Raw genomic sequence first — 23740 nt, forward strand, 5'->3', positions numbered from 1 at the left:
GAAAGACAAACCTAAAATGCATCACTTAGTTATTATTCCAGTATTGTATTCTTACCACTACATGGGACTCAATGCCTCACAGTGTTTGTGTCTTTGGGATTGGGGGATTTAGCAAAGCAAATTTACTATGCAGTTCCCCAATGGCTCAGTGTGCTCTGCAGCTGAAAAATACAGTTCAAACATCTACTTAGATATCTTCTTTGCCAAGTTAGCCAGTTTCAGGAAAGTCAAAGGGTCCCAACAACTGACTGCAGCAACTTTGGATCAAGGAAGAACAAATATAAACTATCAGGTTACCCCGTTGCTGATATTGTTTTGTTTGTATCAAATAAGCCATGACCAGAGTTGTCAATCTCTTGTAATTGATTAGGCCCTCACGTGGAGGATGGTGAATGGCTGTTCGAATGGAGCTCTGGAATCAGCACTCTCAGCAAGGATGGGAAGAAACAGCAAAAGGCACGCGAGGGGGTTGGGTGAACAGACTGGACAGTTCAGCAGAAATTTACATCTGGCCCAGCCACGTCTGCAAACCAACCAAATGATCACACGAGGTAACATGCAAGAAGCCATCTTTGTAACAGTTTCTGTTTCATATCAAATATTATTTTTATATTCTTATAATATTTATCACATTTCTTCATATCATATTTCTTATGTAACTCACTTGTATTTCTCCACAGCACCTGGCTTCAGCAAAGTGGTGTAACACAGGTTATGTGCCATCATTATAGATGGGTACAGGGAGGAAAAATCCAGAGTAGCAATGGGAACATCATAATAACTGCAGAAGAAAAGCATGATTAAATAAAAAATATAAAAGACTGCAGGAGACAGGGGAGATGTTGTTTTGTATCCCATAATATAGTCTTGTGAAGGCCAGACATAGAACAGTACAGCACAGGAATAAGACAGGAATTGAAGAGAACACATGGAGGGTGTCTTCATAACTTCTTAAATCCCAGACGCGTACTGTTCAATCTACCTACACCCCCACCCTCACTTCTAAACCAATCCAAGATATGATAATGAAGACTGAACACAGTACCACAGATGAGATTAGGATATGGTCCAATACAACTGATGCTTAACATTCTCACCTTTTAAATTTCAACACCCTTAAGATAATACCCAACATTATCTGAGCCCTCGCCTTACTTTTATATCGTGTTGCCAATGCCTAAATTTCATCACTCTGTTTCTCACCAACAAGCATCAGAGGGTTTAACAGTTGTGGGTAACAGAGCAACAATGAGCTTAACAACCAATGACTTAAACAAACAGCCAAGGAGTTAACAAAGTTGCCTCCTTGGTACCAGAGTTAAGGACATCACCAAATATCAGCAAAAGATTTTGCAGAGAGAGGATGAACACAATAGTACAGCACAGGAACAGGAACAGGCCCTTTGGCCCACGATGTCTGTGCCAAGATGCCAATCCAAATTAATCCCATCTGCCTGCACATGGTCTATATTCCTCCATGTTCGTGTGTCTGAATAAATGCCTCTTAAACGTTACTATCATATCTGCTTCTACCATTTCCATTGGCAGCGCACTGCAGGCACCTACTACTGTGTAAAAACCAAACTTTCCCCCTCTCACTACAGGCAAAGAATAAAACTGAAAAGCAGCTTGCTCGGCTTCCCTGGAGATTTTCATGCTGCTTCAATGATGGTTTACAATAGCTCAGATGGCCAACATAAAAGTAAAGCTTAGACATACAAACCATGAAGGTCCCTTGGCCAGCAAGAGGAAAATCTGCCAGGACCTTTGCTGTAATTGGGTTCTGACTACAAATGGAATTCTGAACAAGGGGGGGCAAAACGACTGAAAGGAGATGCTGTTGGGTTTGATGGGACTGTAGGTTCACGAGGGAAAAAAAATGGCAAAAATAAAATGGATTCTGCATTGTAGATGCCTTGTACTGTCACATTATGCAGTTGAATAACATGCCAACAGTATATATCCATCATCAAAAAAAAACACACTGCTAGAGGAAATGAGTGGGTCAGGCAGCATCTGTGGAGGCAAAGGGATGGTCGACATTTTGGGTCCCGATCCTGCATCAGAACTCAATGACCCAAAAGGTGACCACCCCTCTCTTCTCCACAGAATCCACCTGATCCACCAAGTTCCTCCAGCAGTTTTGTTTTGCTCCAGGTTCTATCACCTACAGTATCTTGTGTCTGTCATCATTTTGGCTCAACATAATTTCAGACAATCACATCTGTCCATCAGGCTGCATACATAGCTTCAAAATTCAGTACAAAGAATGCAGAAGTTCCAGCATCTCGATTCCCCCGTCCTCAGGAGCCTGGGTCTGGTGGATGTCTAAGACTAGAGGGAGAGGTTTAAGGTGAGAAGGGAAAGATTTAAAAGAGACCTAGGGGCAACTTTTTACACAGAGGGCAGTGGGTATATAGAACGAGCAGCCAGAGGAAGTGGTAGAGGCGGGTACATTAACAATGTTTTGAAAGACATTTAGACAGGTGCATGGATACAAAAGATGTGGGCCAAACGCAGGGATATGGGACCGACACGTAGACAACTTGGGCTGAAGGGCCTGTTTCCATGCTGTATAGCTCTTTGATCCTGTGAAGTTGGGAAATGGTACAGCAGGGTATACCAGCTAAACTGAAGGAAAACAATCAACCTGATCATCATTTCCAGCAGGTGTTTCAGACAGGAATTGAGGGCTTCCTTCCAATAACCTGTCCCCAAGAATAAAATTTAAAGCATTTAATTATGAATAGAGGCAGAGATTATCTATCAGTATTAATTAGTGACTGAGATGCTGTGAAATTACGTGTCCATTTAACATAAGATTTTTCTCTCTTTATATAGAATGAATGGAGCAATAAAAAGATTATTGGGCGGCATTTACACAGAAAACACATTTGCCGAGTCACATTTTACTTGGAATTCTTAGCCCTAAGGGAAAAACATTCTATCACCACAGCCAAATGATTAAGGAGTGAAAGAATGAGCACTCTGAGGAGACAAATGATAAACAGTCATAAAAAAAAAAGTTGCCAAGTTTTTAAATGAAGACAGCAGTAATAAAATTAGATCAAACAGCAGCAGCAAGGTGAAGCAAAGATTTTAGAGGCTGAAGCTTGTGAGTGGGAAAGACTGGAGGAGGAATAGTGATGAAATTGTGGGAAAGAATGCATACAAAGCTGCACAATATCTTCAATTCTAACATGTGCCATTAACAGCTCAGAGTGAAGGGAGTGGAGCAAGACAGTCATACCCTTTAACTGGTTCAATCACAGTAGCACCAGTGTAGTCCTCTCCACCCTCTGTTTTCACCACAGGCATCACCAGGTCATGCTTCATTGCCTAGCAACACAGATGATTAATGCAGTCTCTCACTCTACTACGACAATTCCAGAACTACCTTCTAAATTATATTTTTAAATAACAATTGTTATTTTACTTGATATAACAAAATAATAAATGAGAGCTTACAGGAGAATGCATTACCTTTGCACTTATATAGTAGAGCATCCCGCATACAGAGCCCCAAGTACATCATCATTTTGTTTTACTTCACCTTAGCACTACCACAACAAATGTCATGTGTATCCCTCAGTCCAGTAAAACATTACAAGATGGTTAACAGAAATAACTGAACAAACTCTGACATAGAGAGACACAGGGAAACACCAGGGAAAGTGACAAAAAGTTTGGTCAAAGATGTAGGTTTTAAGGAGTGAGAGATAGGATGGGGGAAAGGTAGAGGAAGGAAATTCCAGAGATTAGGGCATAGACAACACAAGGCATGGTGTAGAAATTTAATGAGATGATGAGCATGGTGCGTTGCTTTGGGAAGGATAATAGTTTCATCAGGATGCCTGCCACCCTGGCCACTTCCTTTTCTCTCTTCTACCTTCTGGGAGAAGATACAGGAGCTTGAAAGCCCAGATGTCCAGACTCAAGAACAGCTTCTTCTCCACTGCTGTCAGACTCCTGAACCAATCCCCTTCTCGGTGGTGCTGTCACATTCCCAGACTATTAATTCTACCTCCGTTATTAATGCTGGTGTCGTCACTTTGGCATTTCTTTTTGCACTACTTCAGATTACACTACAACCTTTGCACCATTCTGCTGTTTTGCGCTCGTCACAGTATTTATTATTGCCATGTGAACTGTTTACTCTGAGCTTCACGTGAGCAAGAAATTTTGTTGCATAAAGTATATGACAATGAACTAATCTGAATCTGGAGAATTAGAGAGCCGAGACCTCAGCAGATGATGAAGTTGGAGGTAACATAGATAGGGAGGAGCAAGGCCGTTAAGACATTTGAAAATACAGTGATGAGGATTTTAAAATCGAAGCATTGCTGACCAGGAGCTTAAGGAGGTCAGCAAAGTGGAATGAAGACAGATGAATAGCACTGTGCAAGTTAGGATATAGCCTGCAGAAGATCATTTCAAAACCTGGAAAGGGGAAAGTAGGACAGAGAACCATTCAAATAATCGTATATGGGGCACAGATAAACACTAGACAAGCAGAGGCAAAGAGTTGTAGGAAGTTTCTGCTCATCTAGTACTGGATTCTATATAAACACTGACAAATTTAGAAACTAGAGGGGTTGAAGAAGGTGGTAGCAAAAGACAGGGGTGCTGTCAGTGCACGTGGAGCCTGACATCTACCTATGGATTACGCTGCTCCAGCTATAACTGGATGGTAGAAATGGAATCAGTGAGAACAGTACCAGCCACGTTGGCTGGAGGAGAAGCAAAGTTGTTGGTGTGGCCAACTATGTCAAAGGTTGCTAATGGGTTGAGAGGAACCAATCAAGTCCCCTGTTATTGCAAACCAGAGTTACTATTGCTTAGCAATAGAACACATTTGCTTGAGGGTTACCACTGCTCAGCAACAGAACATATTTGGCTCTTGGGTTCAGCATCAGGCAGATAGCCAAAACTTCCCACAACACATCTTAAATTATCAACCTGACAAAAATGCACCCAACTCAATCAAGTGCAATCTAGAGGACACCAAGGCAATAGGATGTCGAAGTCCAGCTTAAGTGCAGATACCGATTTAAGTGCAGACTCCCAAGAATATTGCTAATTCACCTGTGCAGTTCAAATTTAGTTTTTAAACTACTTGTTATAAGAATGCTTCATCTTTTTCCAAAGTAATAGTTGTCAACGTTAAACCGTTCACTCCCCCCATCCGCTATAAAAATTGATCATTCACATTCTTGGAGTTAATATTGGAGAAATTCTCATTATATCTAAAGTTCCATATTATTTTAATGATCGCAGTTAAACTAATGCTAAATTAAAGAGCATCAGTATGGATTCTTACCTGTCGGAGCAGCTGAGAAACTACTTTGATTTGCTGCCCGCGAGAGAGGAGGTAGGAGAGGGGGACCCCTGTTACTCTTGCCATCTCCATGTAGTTAATGACACACATCAACTTCTCCATCAGGCGCAAGGGCAGGTAGGCATCCTTCAGGCAGTAAACAGCCAATCGCCTTCGTGTTTGTTCATTACCATTCTAAACCAAACAGAACGATGGCAGGGAGATGAACAAGGAGTGCCCTCACAGTGAATAAAAGGTGTAGACAACAGAAGCAGCAAAGCAAAATGAAACAGCTGCTGCCTGCCGTGCACAGATCAGAAAACAGACTTTTCACAAAATTCACATTTTGAGTCAAGAAATATTTCAAATAAAAATAATTAAACTACAAATAAAAGCAAATACTACTATCTTAACATTAAATTCAATATATAAAAAACTCAATTGGGTTTTTAGATCAATAAAGAAAAAGGATTAGAAAGAGCTACTATACATCTGCATGTTTTATGCAGGACTCTGATTTATTTATTGCAATAGCTTCTCCACAGTTGAACTGTGATCGAAATTTAAAACAAAATGTTCAGTCCAAGTATTCACATGACTGGGAATAGGGCAGCACGTGTTCCTCCACTCAAAGTACCTTAAGGTCAGAATGTAATAGGCTTTGAGAGATTGTCTTAAAGATCTCCCACCTCCTCACCCTTCTTTAATCACCTTTCTAATTTGTTTTAAAAGTGGATCGCACAGGAAGGATAATTACTCTCAGGAGTATAAACATTTTGGACAAATGTTGGAAAACTGAAAAGTTGTTCACTGAAAGGCAACACTAACCCATTGAAACCATGTTAGAGGAACAATTCAGGGAGATTTCTTGCCCCCAAAAGGTAGTCTAAAATTCGTTTTGAGGAATTAGGTCTTTAATTGATCAAAAGTAAGATGTCCAGCCATTTGGTACCTGCAGGTCTGTGATAATCGAATGTTGAACATCTTCCTTCTGCTCCTGCAGGAAGTGGAAACTCACGGCGTTGAGTGTGTACGACCGCAGTTTGTAGTCTCGCAGCAACACCTAAAATAGCATATAACCTCAAGTAAGTTAGCCCCAACTCCCAATTAGGAAAAGCCTGCTCCTTTAGACCACAAGACATAGGAGCAGAATTAGGCCATTTAGCTAATCAAGTCTGCTCTGCCATTCAATCATAGCTGATTTTTTTCCAACCCCATTGTCCTGCCTTCTCCCCATAACCCTTAACCCCCTTACCAACCATGAACCTATCAATCTCTGCCTTAAATACACACAATGACTTGTCCTCCACAACCCTCTGTGGCAATGAATTCCACGGATTCACCACTCTCTGGATGAAGAAATTCCTCCTCGTCTCAGTTTTAAAGGGACCTCCCTTTATTCTGAGGCTGTGTCCCCAGATCCTAGACTCTCCACGTCCACTCTAGCCAGGCCTTTCAGTATCCAGTAGGTTTCAATGATCCTTCTGAACTACAATGAAATGTAGTCACCAGTGTTTTGAAGGTCCAATAGCAACAAGACGAATTACATTACTTTTATATTTTGATGTAAGTCACTTACCTATAAGCAGTGCTCATTCAGGGATAAATGTTGGCTAGAATAGGGGGACAGCTACTCTTTGAATTGTGCCATGGGAATATTTGTTTTTTTGGGGGAGGGGGAGCTTCAAATTAACATCGCACCCAAAAAAGGTGCCACTTTGAACTGTGCAGTACTCATTCGAAACTGCAGTGGCAGTATGGATTTACATCCAGAATTCCTGGACTAGGCTAAGACATTGGAAAGATAATGAGTTGACCATTAAGCCCCTGAAACTCCTCCTGCTGTTCAATGTGTGGGAAGTGCTTTTTGATTTCACTGCTAAATAGTTAATTACTAGTCTTAAGATTCCACCTCTTTGTGCCAGATTCCCCAGCAAAGGAAAGATGGAATCTCTGGAACACTTAAACACTTTGATTCCCCTCAGGTTTCCCCTTAGCCATCTAAAGTGAATGGGACACAAGGAGAGTGTACTCATAATTTAACTTCTTAAATCCCAGATTTGTTCTGTTGAATATGCATACATCCTCACACTCAATTCTAGACCAATCCAAGATATGATTACGAAAATTAAACGCAGTACCACAGACAAGATCAGGACATGGTTCTATGTAACTGATGCTTAATAATCTCACTTTTAAATTTCAACACACTTAAGATAACACCCAACTTTATGTGAGCCCTTCTCTTACTTTTATATTGTGTTGCAAATGCTTAAAATTTCATCACTCGGTTTCTCACTAACAAGCTTCAGTGAGTTTAACAATTGTGGTAACAGAGCACCAATGACCTTAATAACCATCAACTTAAACAATCAACCAAGGAATTAAAGCTCCCCCCCCTGGTTCCGAGGTTAAGGACATCAAATGGTGGCAAAACATTCTAGAGAGGGAGGATGAACATAGAACAGTACAGCACAGGAACAGGTCTTTTGCCCCACCATGTCCATGATGCCATTTTAATCTAATCCCATGTGCCTGCTTATTGTCTATATCCCTCCATTCCATGAATAGCCAGAGTTCAGGGTGTATATGAACTCATGGTGTATGGTCACGTGAAGCAACCAGCATAATCAAAGACCCCACCCAACCAGGTCATTCTCTCTTCTCCCATCAGACAGAAGATACAGGAGCCCGAGGGAGCATACCACCAGGCTCAAGGACAGCTTCTATCCTACTGTGGTAAGACTATTGAACAGTTCCCTTATATGTTGAGATGGACTCTTGGCCTCACAATCTACCTTGCTGTGACCTTGCACCTTATTATCTACCTGCAATGCACTTCCCTGTAGCTGTAACACTTCACTCTGTTATTGTTTTTTTTAAACCTGTACTACCTCAATGCACTCTGTACTAACCCAATGTAAATGCACTGTGTAATGAATTGACCTGTACGAGCGGTTTGCAAGACAAGTTTTTCACTGGACCTCGGTACAAGTGACAATAATAAACCAATACCAATGACATCAGAATCAGGTCTATCACCGACGATGTGATATTTGTTGTTTTGTGGCAGCCGTACAGTGCAAAGACTAAAAATTACTATAAGTTACAAAATAAATAAATAGTGCAGAAAAAAGGATCATGGGTTCGTGGACCATTCAGAAGGCTGAGGGGAAGCAGCTTTTCCCTCAGTGTGGGTCTTCAGGCTCCTGTACCTCCTCCCCGATGGTAGTAACGAGAAGAGGGCATAAAAGGGATGAGCTCCTGATTTTAAGGGAGTTAAGGAAAAAGATTAAGTAGGACCTTAACAGATAGTAATATGCAGATTGGCATATCAATGAGCACAGAAATAGGAAGTTAACACAGATGTGTGGTTAGATGGGTGGTGCACAAGGGAGGACTTCTCAGGGAGGTGGGATCTGTATCATGTCAGACGACTGAACGAAAACCAATTTCCTCAGCAAGTCCTTTGTGCTGTAGGAGGAGATTTTAACTTATTTGTCAAGGAGTTGGGCACAGGTTGATAGCACTACATAGGAGAAAAAGGTGCAAGGATTGGGAGAGATTGGGAGGAAATAGAATGTTTTCAGGCAGGACCAGACAGAGAGAATACAAGGTTTAAGATGGAATTATGTAAGGACACTAAGGAAAGCATTAAACAGGGATAGCAAGACACAGGGGCAATTAATCACATGGGAATACAATGTAATGGCATTAGCAGGTGACAGTAAAAAATGATAGGCAAGGATTCTACAATCTTCCTGGGTACAAGGCATTCAGGTAAGGTAAGGAAGGAAAAAAGGGGGGAGTGGCAGTGTTGATTGAGAATAATATGGCAAAGCTAGGGAGAGACGATGTCTTGGAACAATTAAGGACAGAATCCAGATATTTAGAATTAATAAATAATGGAAGGGTGATTACAGCACTGAGACCATTCTATAGGCTAGGAAATAGCAGGAAAGATACTGAGCAGCAAGTTTGCAGAGAAATTGCAGAAACCCCAGAGTAGTGAACAATATGAGCCCGGACCGGATGAGGTGCATCCCTGGGTTCTGAAGGAGGTGGCTTTAGAGATAGCGGAGGCATTGGCGATAATTTTCCAGGAATCGATAGATTCCGGTGTGGTTCCGGGGGACTGGAGGGTCGCAAATGTAGTTCCGTTGTATAAGAAAGGTGGGAGGCAGCATAAAGGAAATTACAGACCTATTAGTCTGATGTCAGTGGTGGGAAAATTATTGGAATCTATCCTCAAGGATGGGGTTATGGAATACCTAAAGGCCCAAGGCAAGATAGGTCCTAGCCAACAGGGTTTTGTGAAGGGAAGATCCTGCCTGACCAAACTATTGGAGTTTTTTGAAGAAATCACAGGTAGGGTGGATAAGGGAGAGGCGGTAGATGTTGTGTATTTAGACTTTCAAAAGGCCTTCGATAAGGTGCCTCACAAGAGACTGATTAATAAGATGAGAGGTCATGGAATTACGGGTAGGATAACAGAATGGGTGGAGCATTGGCTGGTTGGCAGGAAGCAAAGAGTGGAAATAAAAGGATCTCGTTCTGGTTGGCTACCGGTTACTAGTGGTGTGCCGCAGGGGTCGGTGTTGGGACCGCTCCTTTTTACCTTATACATTAACGATTTGGATGATGGAATAAATAGTTTCGTGGCTAAGTTTGTGGATGACACCAAGATAGGTGGAGGAGTAGGAAGTATTGAGGGGATAGGAAGGTTGCAGAGAGACCTAGATAGTTTAGGAGAATGGGCAAGGAAATGGCAGATGAGATTCAATGTTGAGAAATGTGCAGTTGTACACTTTGGAAGCAGAAATAAGCGGGCAGATTATTATCTAGAAGGAGAGAAAATTCAAAGTACAGAAGTACAAAGGGACTTGGGGGTACTCGTGCAGGATACCTTAAAGGTTAACCACCAGGTCGGATCGGTGGTAAAGAAAGCGAATGCTATGTTGGCATTCATTTCGAGAGGTATAGCGTATAAAAGTAAGGAAGTGTTGATGAGGCTCTACGGGGCACTAGTGAGGCCTCATTTGGAATATTGTGTGCAGTTTTGGGCCCCACATCTTAGGAAGGATGTGCTGACGTCGGAGAGGGTTCAGAGGAGATTTACGAGGATGATTCCAGGAATGAAAGGGCTTACATATGAGGAGCGTTTGTCGGCTCTTGGACTGTACTCACTGGAGTACAGAAGAATGAGAGGGGACCTCATAGTGACATTTAAAATGTTGATAGGAAAGGACAGAGTAGATGTGGCTAAGCTGTTTCCCTTGGTGGGTGAGTCCAGGACCAGAGGGCACAATCTTAGAATTAGAGGGTACAGTTTCAAAACAGAGATGAGGAGAAATTTCTTTAGCCAGAGGGTGGTGAATTTGTGGAACTCCTTGCCACGTACAGCAGTGGAGGCCAGATCAGTGGGGGCGTTCAAGGAGGAGATAGATAGATATCTAAATAGTCAGGGTATCAAGGGATATGGGGATAAGGCCGGAAATTGGGATTAGAATAGGGTTTTTCTTTTGTTTCCCCCTTCCATTTCCCATTTCTCATTTCTTTTTTCCCTTTTCCTTGGAGCAGACTCGATGGGCTGAATGGCCTGCTTCTGCTCCCTTGTCTTGTGATCTTGTGATGAGATTACAAACATCAAAATATAGACTAGGTTAGTAATAAAAGGAGTGAGGAAGGGGAGGAATATCTGAAGTGTATTCAGAAGAACTTATCTGAGTACATTTCTGGGCTTGGTTCTGTGAAATGAGTCAAGCCATATGGGAGCATGTATCAGTGGGGAACCTCTAAGAAACAGCAATTAAAATATAACTTTTAGAATAGCTGTGAGGATAAAAGTCTGGGCCAATGTAAAAGTTTTTAGTTAGAGAAAGCCCAGTTTCAATGAGATGAGAAATGATCTGGCAGACGTAAACTGGAATCAAAGCTTTTCAGGCAAAATGTAATTTGAGCAATGGAAGGCCCGAATGTGGGGATGTTTCAACTGCAGTCTAGATACATTCCCCCGAGAGAGTGAGAGAGGGGTAGGGAAATTAAAGCTGGAGAAAAAGATAAAGTAAAAGACAGCAGAAAGCAAAACAGCATACAACAGAAGCCGGGCTGTTAACACAACTGAGAATCAGTCTGATTACAGGAAGTTCAGAGGGACAGTAAAATAAAGAGGTAGAGTTTAAGAAAAGATTAGCAGCAAATGTAGAAGGGAATCCAAAAATATTTCACAGGCAATGTGAACAAGAAGTCGTCTGTAAGAGGCTGACTGGAGACCAAAAGGAAGTTCACATGGAGCCAGAGGGCATGGCTGAGGTACAAAACGAGTACCTTGCAATAGTCTTCACCAGGGAAGATGAGTCTCAGCAAAGGAAGATGTAATTGAGGTTCCGGATGGTTACAAACTAATAACAAGGTGGTACTCCAATTGTAAAAGAACAAATAAATGGTGAAAGTCTCATTTCACAGAAGCACATTCCCATAATCACTAATACCGTGTAACCTACTCATTTAACAACTTTAACTCACCTGTAAGAGATCAAACTGTACTCTTCCCTCGGTGTTGATCACTTTGTTCTCTCTGCGACCCATCTGACGAGACTGGAATGAGGAATCCCGGATTACTGATTTTATGCTGGGAACACGACCCAGGAATGGGAACGTTGTCACCTGAAAAACAGTACATCACTCGAAGTGTTACTAAGCTCCATGTATCAGGTTAATTTTGATAGGATAACCCATTGTGAAACATTGATGAATCTGTTTTTATCCCCCATGTTAACCAACGTCCAACTGACTAAATCCTATTTTCGCACTGGTCACGTTTCCCCAATCTCACACAGACTCCGAGACAGGAAGAATGCCTAACAACAAAAAAAAAAGGAATTCAGTAAAATGGTTGTATTGAGATTCGATCACAACTCTCATCCACTAAATTTCTAATCTCAGCCACAATACCACAAAGAGGCATCAATCAAGGCATGAAAGGAAACTGGTGGACAGATTGAGCCTATATATAATAAATACTTCACAGGAGGCTGCCATTAGACCAGTCATTCCTGTATTAGTTCATGGATGAAGTCAAGAACATAGAAACGGGTCATTTGGCCCAAATGGTGCACACCAGTCTTCCTCTTACACTACTTTCACCTAACCCTACCACTATAAACTGTTTAGTCAAGCCCTCTCTCCACACATACCTGTGGTATAAATGCCATGAAAATTCACTTTTTGCAGCAGCAGCACAGTACATTGCGAGACGAGGACAAACACAGTTGACAAACTTAATTAACATAAATTATACATAATTTACACATGCAAAATAAAAACAAAATAAACATAGGCACTAGTGCAAGACTGAGAGAAAAAAAATGTATGTGGTCCAAGGTCCTCATGACCATGTACATTTTTAGTGCCTCGCAAATATTCCATTGCACTCAGCGTAACCACCATGACCAATCCACTTCAGGACTACAAATTACCTCCCACCTGACATTTTCAAAACATTGAAATTGGAAGTAATTGGAAATTTTGTTCTCATTTTTCTCCATGAGCAATGCCACGAGTTCATCTAGCAGACACGTCAGTGTCACTCATCTCTAATTAGCTGACTCACAATGAACATTAACAACTGCCTAAAAAGGAAGGACTCGCAGGATGAAGAGGCGCAAAACTAAGTTTGTAAATATTGACTCAGTTCCTTTGTACACATTAATGACTGGCCTCAATTTCAACCTTTGATGTTGTATACAAATTGAAAACCACCAGGTTGATCTGAGTGAGATTTGAAGATATTAAAGGAAACAGATAAGTGAGATAAAAAACACTTCTGTTGATTAGAGAGTCTAAGACTCAGGAACACAGCCTAAAAAGTAAAGTCCTGCCTTTCAGCAATGAAGTTAGGAAATGTTTCTGCAAAGGGAGATAGAACTCAAACTCATTTGGGAAATAGCAACCAATGACAGTTCAATTGTTAATTTTAAGTCTGTGATTGATAGATTTTTGACAAGCAATGTTATTAAGGGGTTTTGGGGAACCTTATGGAATTGGGTAACATCAGCCATAAACTCCAATGGTAAAATAGATCCAAAGATGGTTTGAAGCAGAAAATAACGGCTGACAGTTGTTGTGGCAGGAAGGTCGTTACCAGTAGAGTTCCACAAAGTTCAGAACTTGGTCTACACAGAGACAGATTCTGCAGATGCTGGAATCTGGAGCAACACACACACAATGTGCTGGAGGAACACAGCAAGTCAGGCAGCATCTATGGAGGGAAATCAACAGCCAATGTTTCGGGTTGAGACCCTTCATCAGAACTTGGTCACTTGATTTTTGTTGAAAGTATGAATGATTTAGGGGCATAAAGAAGTTTATTTGCAATGCTGACAGGCTGAAGGAAAACCTTCAATCCAGGAAGGTGTAAACACACTGGTCAGTTGAGCAGAAATGTGGCAAATGGAGGAGTGAGCTCATGCACTTGTGAAGATACAACTAGGGAATATTCAACAAATGGGAGGACAGTGAGAAATGCAGAAAACAGAGAATCTTGAAGATTATGTCCACAGATCCTTACAGGTAGATAAGACAGTTAAAAAGGAGATGCTTGCTTTTATTAGCTGAGGCATAGAATAAAAAAGCAAGGAGGTGGCTAAAATTATAAACAATATTTGTCATGTCACTGCTTGAATATTGTGCACTCTTTTAGTCACTACAGTGCAAGAAAAATAAGTGACCGTTATGAAGAGGGTACAGGGGAGATTTACAAGGACATTGCCAGGACTGGAACATTATAGCTATGAGAAAGATTGGATAGGCTAGCATTGTTTTCCTTGGAACAGAGAAGGCCAATTGGAACTTAATTGAGATGTGTGAAATTGGAAGTGACCTAAATAAATAGGAGAGGAATCAAACACTGGAGGCACAGATTTAGGAAAACTAGGAGGATTAGAGGGCAGATGAGGACAAAGTTTTCAGCTGGAGGACAGTAGTTTGAAACTCACCATCTGAAAGACAAGTAAAGGCAGAAACATCCCACACATTTAAAAAGTGCCTGGATATGCACTTGGAGATGTGACTAGCAAGGCTACGGGTCAAGTGTCAGAACATGCACTTACGGTAGCTCCACCTCAAACTGATGGATTGGATGGCCCAAATAACTTTGTGTCAAACTGTCTACAATTCTAACTCACCGAAATGGTGAAAGAGGCTGAAAGAGCTGACTGGGCTACTCCTGGTTCTACCTTCACTTGCCCAAATAGAGACATTTGGGCCAGGCTGTGAGAAGTCAATGTTCACATAACCATACAGCAGTTTGTTAAAAGTACTGGATGCACATAAACTATTGCCAAGCCAAGAGAACTCAAGGCATAATGAAGCAGACAAGGCAGCTATAATGCACCATCATTCTTACCTTGAGCACTTGCGCCCTGTTGATCAAGTATGGCAAGTCAAAGTTCTGAATGTTGTATCCAGTAATTATATCAGGATCAGCCACTCGGATAAACTCTGACCAAGCCTTGGGGAAAAAGGGAAAAATATTCAAAGGTTTTTGAAGTACTCACATACAACAACACTTGAAAATAAAAAACTGTAGCTGCTGGAAAGTTGAAACAAAAACAGAAATTAGAATCAGAAAGGAACATTAGGAAAGTGACATTAACAATTCAGATACCACTCGGGGTTAGCCATGATCTAACTGAATAACAGAACAGGCTCGAGGGGCTCACTTGATTACTGATGGTCCTACTGTTGCTCTTGACAGATAGTGTGCCCTAACGGGTGGTGGTAGAGGTTAAATTACTGCACTAGTAATCCAGAGACCTGGGCGAACAATCCAGAATTCAAATGCCACCATGACAACTGTGGAATTTACATTTGGTTTATAATCTGGAATTTGAGGGGGAAGTTATTAAGACATGATTATTAATTACCAATAATTGTCATCAATAATGAAACCCCATCTGGCTCTCTGCCCAGTTCCTTCAGGGGAGAACACCTGCCTTCCTTACCTGACCTAGCTGCAACTCCACATCCACCAATAAGACAGTTGCTTAAATGTTTTCTGAAATGGCCCAGCAAGCCATAAAGGTCAAGAGGAATTAGGGAGGGGAAATAAATGCTGGCCTTGCCAGCAACACCCAGATCATGAAAAATAAATATAAAATAACTTGAGCATTGAGCTTTTTCTGCTTCTGGTATACATAAACCTAGTTCCTGAAACTTGTGTGTTATGGAACACCACAGCTGACAGCCAAGACAAGATCAAGAACCAGCTGACTGTCAAATGAAACTGTGACCTTTCCCACAGCAGCAATCCACTGTTCAGCCATTAAGTGTGATAGGAGACAAAGGGTGCAATTATTCCCAAAATTTCCCAAACACTTCCAATTTTTTTTTTTAATTTATTTCTTTGTAATCACAGTACATCCATTGTTTGAAACAGTTACCTCAACACAAGGTACAAGATGCAAAGCTGGACAAACCACTGAGGCTGGTGATACTGAAGGGTCATTTTAAAGAGTACAGAGCTATGTTGTGTCAGCTTGTGGTTACCAGGGCAAAATTTTCAACAGAGGATTCTAATCTTAACAAGACCAATTTGAGCAGGAGTCAACCTGGTCCAGTTCCCAATCAGTGTCTAACAAGCTGGTTCACATGCTCCAAGATCTGTTGAGGGGTGGGGTGTTTTCCCACAGAAGCAGCCGAGCACAGGGGAGAAACAACTCCAAACTACTTAAAGTCGAGTAAAATGAGCAGTTTGCAGAAAAAAATGACCAGCCTGGTCAATGAGTGACAGAATACGAAGCTATGTAATAACTGAAACCCATTTGTACATCGAAGTTTTATTTTTCTCATTTTTACACAGAATAAGGATCATTCAGGCCAAATGGTCCAACGCAACAGCTGCCTCCCACCTTCGTTCTTTCAGCAGAACAGATTCTCTTCAAAGTTCACTCTGTCAAATCCTTTAATCATAATCTAACACAAGCCACGCCCCCTTAGCACCAGTTTTCTAAAGTAAAGAACCACCGAATGTTGAGGTCTAGTCCCACAATTTGGGATCAATCACCACTACGGAAGCTCACTCAAGAGGTTAAGCCTCAACAGCATGCTTCCAAATCTTGAAGTACAGTGTGTTTGCATAAGACACAGGAGCAGAATTAGGCCATTCGGCCCATTGTGTGCGCTCCGCATTCATTCACAGCTGATTTTTACTCTCTCAACCTCATTCTCCCACCTTCTCCCTGTAACCCCCTTACCAATCAATCTCCACCTCAAATTAGTTTCCCAAGCAGCACCTGTGCATTATTAGTTGTCAGCAGTACCAAGCATGATACTTGCATACAACCCTTGGAATGAAGTTAGCAAGACTGGGCCCTGTGTATGCTGCAACACATAATATTATCATATTTAAATTCAAGCATGGGATGTGGGTAGCACCAGCAAGATCAGCACTTACTGCCATTGAACAAAGTGGCTGTCTAGGCCATTTCATAAGGCAGTTAAGTGACCCACACTGCTGTGTAGGTCTGGAATAACAGACAGGGCAGTGACAGCGACAGCAACAGCAAACTTCCTTCCCCAAAGTAACTTGGTAAACAAGTTTCTATAAAAATCCACGCATTTCATAATCATCATTGCTAATTTCTCATCCACAATTGATTTGATTCATTGAATTTGTAGCTTTGAACTTCTGTCCCTGGATCTTTAGTCTAATGTTCAGTCTAATGTCTACCAACAAACACTAAGGTACAATACCCCAGAGCCATTTAACTAATCCTTTACTACTATTCATTTCTAAGAAACAATTGAGACAAACAATTCTATTGCAAACTAAATATATTCTCAACAAGACCTTATAGCCAGTTCTCACCTCCAATGAAAAGCCAGACAGTGGATTGAATTGCTTGCTGAATCAATGAGAATTGTCTGTACTAGTACAAGAAACTGCAGAGATTGCAACCAAATATCTTCAGAAAATAGATTGCTGGATGGAAAAGAATGTTGACATAATGTATGTATTCTTAATTTTTGTTTTGGTAATATAGGTTCCCAGGATGTTAGCTGGACCAGCAAGGTTACACTGTTGTCCATCCACAACAGTAGGATTTGCTGGACCATTTCAAGAGTCATTAGGAGTTAACTAGGGAGTACCGTCTAGAGCCCTGCATAGGCAAGACAGAGCCATGGAGGTAATTTTTCATTCTAGTGAAGAAAACAGCAGCTTTCATGGTCAATTTCTTCCCTGAGTAACAGACCAAATTACTTGATTTATTGAATTCAATTTCAATGTTCACCATGGTGAGATTTGAACTTACAACCTCAGTCGCTGGTCCAGAACAATAACTACTTCACTAGTGTGCACTTGGAAGAAAGAAAAAGTTGATCACCCAGAAACAAACCAATTTTCGCCCCCACCTCCATTGAATGGAAAAAAAAGTGCTTACTGTGAAGCTGTGTGCACTCAGCCAAGGGTGCCGCAACCTCCTTCTATGTAAATTTGACTGAATATTGCTTTAGCTGGCTAGATCTAAAAGTGGAGAGGCTTCAGACACAAAACCACAGAGGATTTTTTCTGCATGAACCTCTCTTCGTTCCAAAACGTGGGCCATTAAAATCTGCCTCTTGGGGAAACTAATCAGTTCTCCATCAGCAGCGTTGTATATGTTATTGTGCAAATATAATACATATATAAAATGGGATATATATAGTTGCTGAGAAAACATACATAAAGCCTACTCTGCAATCCACCACCAATTCTGCAGAGCAAAAATATGCAAATTCTCGCTCTCATATGCTACCTACTTGAGATGCAAGCAGAGTTCAGGATGAGGTTCCCGACCAGTACCGAGTCAGTGCTGATACTCCATTGATTAAGAGTAGCACATGACAGAAATAGGCCCTTTTGCCCAACTTGTCCATGCCAACCAAGATGTCCATTTAAGCTCACCCCATTTGCTCACATTTGGCCCATATCCCTCTAAACCCTTGTACCTGTCCGAATGTCTTTCAAATGTTATTGTACCTGCCTCAACCACTTCCTCTGGCAGCTTGATCCAAATAGGTACCACCCTTTGTGTGAAGACATTGCCCCTAAGGTCCCTTTTAAATCTTTCTCCTCTCACCTCAAACCTATGCTCTAGCTTTTGATTCCCTTTCCCTGGGAAAAGGACTGTGTGCATTCACCCCATCTACACCCGTCATGATTTTATACACCTTTAAGATCACCTCTCAGTCAGCTACGCTTAAAGGAATAAAGTCCTAGCATGCCCGACCTCTCACTGCAACTCAGGCCCTTAAGCCCTGGCAACAGTCTCGTAAATCTGCTTTGCACTCTTTCTAGCTTAATGACATCTTTCCTATAACAGAGTAACCAAAATTGTACAGAATACTCCAGGTGCGGCCTCAGCAGCATATCGTACAGCTGCAGTGTAGGTCTGAGCAAGTGTTGCATTGTCAGAAGTGTAGCTTGATATTAAAGACACAAGCCTTTGCAGGTTGATGCAAAGATCCCATGGCACTACAGAAAAAAGAACAGGGCTCTCGAGTGCCCTAATCAATATTTATCCACTGAGATTATCACACAAATATAAATATTAAAATATATTATTTATATTTCTGTGAGATCTTCCTACATTGCACTATAAATGTACTTTGTTGACTGGAAATCACTGACATTCAATGGTCTTGAAGGGCACTAGACAAACATTTTCACTTCTACTGCAGGAATTTCCACTGTTCAGTGACACCCACTGAAAGAGCACAAACACTTGGCTATCAGACACGCATAAGGCCAAGCTCAGCACCGAGGCAAAATGGCTTGTCATTATCAAGTTCAGATTTTGGGTGAAATGTGCAAAACTGTAAAAAAAAATCTTATGTTAGATACATGCAAGAACTGGGAGTCACCCATGATCGCAGTAATGAGCATACTTATACAAAGCAAACACTGCATCCTCAGGAAGGAGAACTGCATTGTAGGAAGGTGGTCAACTCTCAAAAGAATAAACCGTCCAAGAGGAAGGTACAGTTTGATCCTGTTAGATCCAAGGATTCACACAACTGATTTGCAGGAGGTTAATAATCCCCTACACCCTTTTCTTCCAAGTCAGTTCTCATACCTTCAGAAGTTCGTTCTCCTTCTCAAAGCAAAGCACTTGTGATCCGACAATGCTGGCACAAGACCGAAGAGTGAAGACGTTACGGACAAAAGGATCCTTCTCACCCTGTCGCAGCAGCATGTTGGCAATCTGTATCACAGGGTCCTTGTCAGCCTCCGGAAAAATACCTTAAAGAACAAACACAATTGGAGCCTGAAGTATTGGACCATAAAGGAACAGAAGCAGGGTTTGGCCATGTGGACCTCATAGCTGCTCTGTCACCTCAGTAAGATCATGGCTGACCTGATTCTGGCCCCACCTCCACTTCCCTGCCTGTTCCCCTTAATTTCAGCTCCCAAACACATGTCTATATCAGCCTATTTGGTGACTCAACCACACATCACTGGGTGAAGAATTCTGAAGATCCCCAACCCTGAGAGCAGAAAAAATCTCCTCATCTCAGTCTTAACTGGGCAAGCCCTCATTTTGAGATTATGTCCCCTTATTTCAGATATCCCCAGGAGGGGATGCATTCTCTCAGCACCTACCCTGCCAAGCTCCCTCAGAACCTTGTGTGTCAATAAGATTACCCTTCATTTTTAGAGTCACAGTCATCCAACATGGAAACAGGCCCTTGGGGCCAATGAATGCACCACCCATCAACTACCCATTTATATTAGACCACACAAATCTTTTTCTTTTAAAATCTCCAGCATTCTAATCAATTCCCTCTTGATTCTGCCATTCAGCTCCACATTAGCCAATTAACCAACATGCACGTCTTTGGGATGTAGGAGGAAACCAGAGCACCTGGGGGAAACCCACACGGTTATGTACAAACTCCAGAAAGACAGCACCAGAGGTCAGGATTGAAAACAGGTTTCTGGAGCTGTGAGGCAGCCGCTCTATTAGTTTGTGCCACTGTACTGTCTTCCTAACACTAAGATTGCTACTCCTAGATTTCCATGGCTGGAGTAACGCTGGCCTCAGGTTGCTGGTACTGTGGTGCCCAAGACTGAGCAGCTATTTATACAGCAGCACTGGCAGGTCATCAGGAACAAACCAATAGTTTTATCAAACAGCCCAAGTCTCAAGTAGACCAAGCTAAACTGGAAATGAATAGAGGTTGGTAGTGGATGCTGGGTGAAGAGAACAATTTTCCTCCAGATTATCAGCTCCTTCATCATGTCAGGTTATAATAGCCACTTTACATATTTTTTTACAGAGAAAGATGACCCTGAGATAATAATCAAAAAGAAACAACACCCATTGGCAAAACAGTCATCTTTCTCCTCATGCAGCTTCACAACAACTCACTATAAAAGTCCATGTTCCAGTCGAGTGAACATTTCTTGGGAAGGCATTAACCAATGCACTACTATAGTTTAGGAGCACAGACAGAAATCACTAGGCCTGTGCTAGTACGTTGTTAGAGAAATCTAATTACTTGGGCAACAGAATTAACTTCTTCCTCTCAGTTTTCAAACCCAGGCATCAACAATTCCTTCCTCTCCCCTCTCCTCACCCCCCCCCCCCCCCCCCCCCCCCCACAGATACTGCTCGACCTGCTGAGTTCCTCCAGCAGAGTGTTTGTTGCCCCATATTCCAGCACCTGGAGTCTCTTGTCTCCTATATACACATCTTCCTCTCAAATATTTATTCAAGAACACCAAGTCATATATTCCATATTCTCTTAACCCAATTCTGGGCTGATCTCAAATGAAGCAGTGGTTATGTCATGGGTTGGGGCAGGCAGTGAGAAAAGAGGTGACAATTGGTACACTGGCCATGTATGTGACAGGGATGTACGTTGGTACTCCAGTTAGCTCTACATACGGCACTGATTCTAGCACTCTTGGTCCTCCAGCTGAATGCAAGTGTCCCTTCTACAGTAAGAGGTCTGTTCAGGCTGCATGCTGTTGTGCCATTAGCCCAGCGCAAACACCTGCCTTCCCTGCTGCTGTGCTGAGAACCTGGTGCAAACCATTGCCCCCCGCTGTGCAAAGAATCACTCAAGGCCCTGAGTGGAGAGGTAACCTGAGAGTGCTGATGTTGGACAGGCCTCAGCAGTATGGAGCCCAGGACTGCATCCTAGCTGGCACAGCAAGTACAGGCCGTCACTGGGAACTGGCAGTGACTGTTCCATGTGTCGGCAGACCGACCGGAGCCTACAGTCTCTCCCATCACCTCCTGTGGAGGTGATAAAGGCTGCTGTCTCCCCCCCTTTGTTTGAATGCATTGCTCTCCCTCTGGGGCTGAGGAGAGACCTCACTAATGCCCATAGACAACACCCCAGAGGAGGGGAGAGGTCTACAAGTAACTTCTAAATGAATATGTAGACACGAATACAACCAATACTAGCAACTTCAGCACAAAAAGTGGAGTGCACTTTGCTAACATGTGCTTAATCTACCTGCTGATTCCAATTATTCATAATATTTGAAAGGAGGCTTGGAAAACAAATATTTGTTTGTAGATTTGATAACCTACCCTTCCTGCCAGCACATTCAATGTCAAAGCTCAACACTCGAAGCGGAGCAATTTTCTGCCACTCTCCTTCAGCGGGGTGGCTGAGGAAATCTGTCCAGGCCACATCCACCTCAATCTGTGCCAGCGACACCTGTGCAATATGCCAAATAGTGAAAGGAAGCCATACATTAGCAAAAGCACTGTTAAGTTTCTTCTTAACTTTATTCATGGTTGTGACCGACATTAGGGGAGACAGCCTCTGCTGTCGATTGCCCAGTTTCTTTGGGAGAGGTCTTCTGCTTGAACTGCTGCAGACCAAGATCAACAAACAAACCGTTGGAGAAACTCAGCGGGTCAAGCAGCACCTGTGGGAGGAAAGGAATTCACAACGTTTCGGGTCAAAACCCTGCATCAGGACTCCATGCCCACACCTCAATGAGTTGTGGGCCTATCATAATGTCGAGCTCATCTTCTGTCACCTCCGTGCCCATTTCTTTGGCAACGAGTCCTCACCCCACCACTGATAACCCCTTCTCACATCCCCAACACTCCTTCCTCTGGGACACCCCCTTCAAGCCTTTAACCCTCTCTTGACCTATTCATCTCCATTTGCCGTCATAACATCAACCGCCTCGACTCCTCCACTCCCCTGACCCGCTCCAACCTCCCCTCCTCCAAACGCACAGCCCTCAATTCATTATGCACCAATCACAACCTAGTCATCAAACCCGCTGACAAGGGCGGTGTCGTTGTAGTCTGACGGGCTGACCGCTATCTTACAGAGGCCAGACAACAGCTCCCTCATACCAACCCCTGGACCACAACCCCACCAACAAATACCAGGCCACCACCTCCCGCACTGTCACAGATCTTCTCACAGGAGATCTCAACAATTTCTTCCTCACACAGCTGCTCAATCTGTTGAGTTCCTCCAGCAGATTATTTTTTGCTCCAGATTCCAGCATCTGCAATTTCTTGTGCCTCCTCTGCAGTCCAAGATGGGTGCAGGAAGTGCTGTGAGAGGAGGGAATTCCAAGATCATGCCCATGATAATGCAGGAATGGCTAAGACATGTCCAAATCAGGACAGGGTGTGAATGGAAGAGAAAATGGAGAGGGTGGCACACCCATGCAGCTGCTCCCCTTGACCTTGCAGGCGGAAGAGGTTTCAGCACTGTGGTGCAAGAAACCTTAACTTTACTGCTGCTTACTCTGTGCAGCCACCACAGACCACAGAAGTTCTACAGTTTGATTTTCATTTGCACCAAGGTGGATTGCAACTGAAAACATCTCTGAATGTCCCAAGGCGCCTCGCAGGAAAGTAATAAGATAAAAAGTGACACAATGGAAAAAGGCTGGGGTGATCAAAAAAAAAAGAAAATAGTCAGTCTGGAAGTGAATACTCATTTAGGAAGTCACTTTAAACTAGAATAGAAAGAAGCTCAGTTCTCATGCCCTAATTATTCAAGTGGCCATTACCAATCCCTGAATACACTCACCGATGACCAATTACCAAGGACTGTGGTTAACAAAGGAGGTCAAGGAAAATTTTTAATCAAAGACCAAAGCACACCAGGCCTAATGGTGGGGCAGAGTGGGAACCTTACAAGAACTAGTTGTGAGACCATAATAAGTTAATAAGGAGGGAGAAAACTGACTGAGAGAAAGCTATCAAGTAATATCAACAGCAAGGGCTTCTGTGGATATATAAAGAAAAAGGAAGAGATTAGCCAAGGTAAGGATGGGACTTCTAGAGGGCAAGATTGGGGAATTAATAACAGAAAACAAGCAAATAGCAGATAAGTTAAATCAACACTTTGCATTTGTTTTCACGGTGAAGGAAACTGCAACTGTCCCAC

The 23740-nt window shown here is 42.4% G+C and overlaps 1 protein-coding gene across 2 annotated transcripts in view; it reads right to left on the reverse strand.

Moving 5' to 3' along the window:
• The window catches only part of pold1 (polymerase (DNA directed), delta 1, catalytic subunit), a 145968-nt gene that overhangs the window by 80998 nt on the left and 41230 nt on the right, over nt 1-23740 (reverse strand). For both annotated transcript variants that reach the window (XM_052043016.1, XM_052043015.1), the window contains exons 8-15: nt 21904-22033; nt 19435-19601; nt 14724-14828; nt 11843-11983; nt 6270-6380; nt 5321-5512; nt 3251-3339; nt 665-781 (exon numbers count right to left, since the gene is read on the reverse strand). In XM_052043016.1, coding sequence (XP_051898976.1) covers nt 665-781; nt 3251-3339; nt 5321-5512; nt 6270-6380; nt 11843-11983; nt 14724-14828; nt 19435-19601; nt 21904-22033 — 1052 coding nt within the window. The remainder of the gene's footprint in view (nt 1-664; nt 782-3250; nt 3340-5320; nt 5513-6269; nt 6381-11842; nt 11984-14723; nt 14829-19434; nt 19602-21903; nt 22034-23740) is intronic.

Source organism: Pristis pectinata, chromosome 33 (genome assembly GCF_009764475.1).
Source record: "Pristis pectinata isolate sPriPec2 chromosome 33, sPriPec2.1.pri, whole genome shotgun sequence".
Lineage (NCBI taxonomy): Eukaryota > Metazoa > Chordata > Chondrichthyes > Rhinopristiformes > Pristidae > Pristis > Pristis pectinata.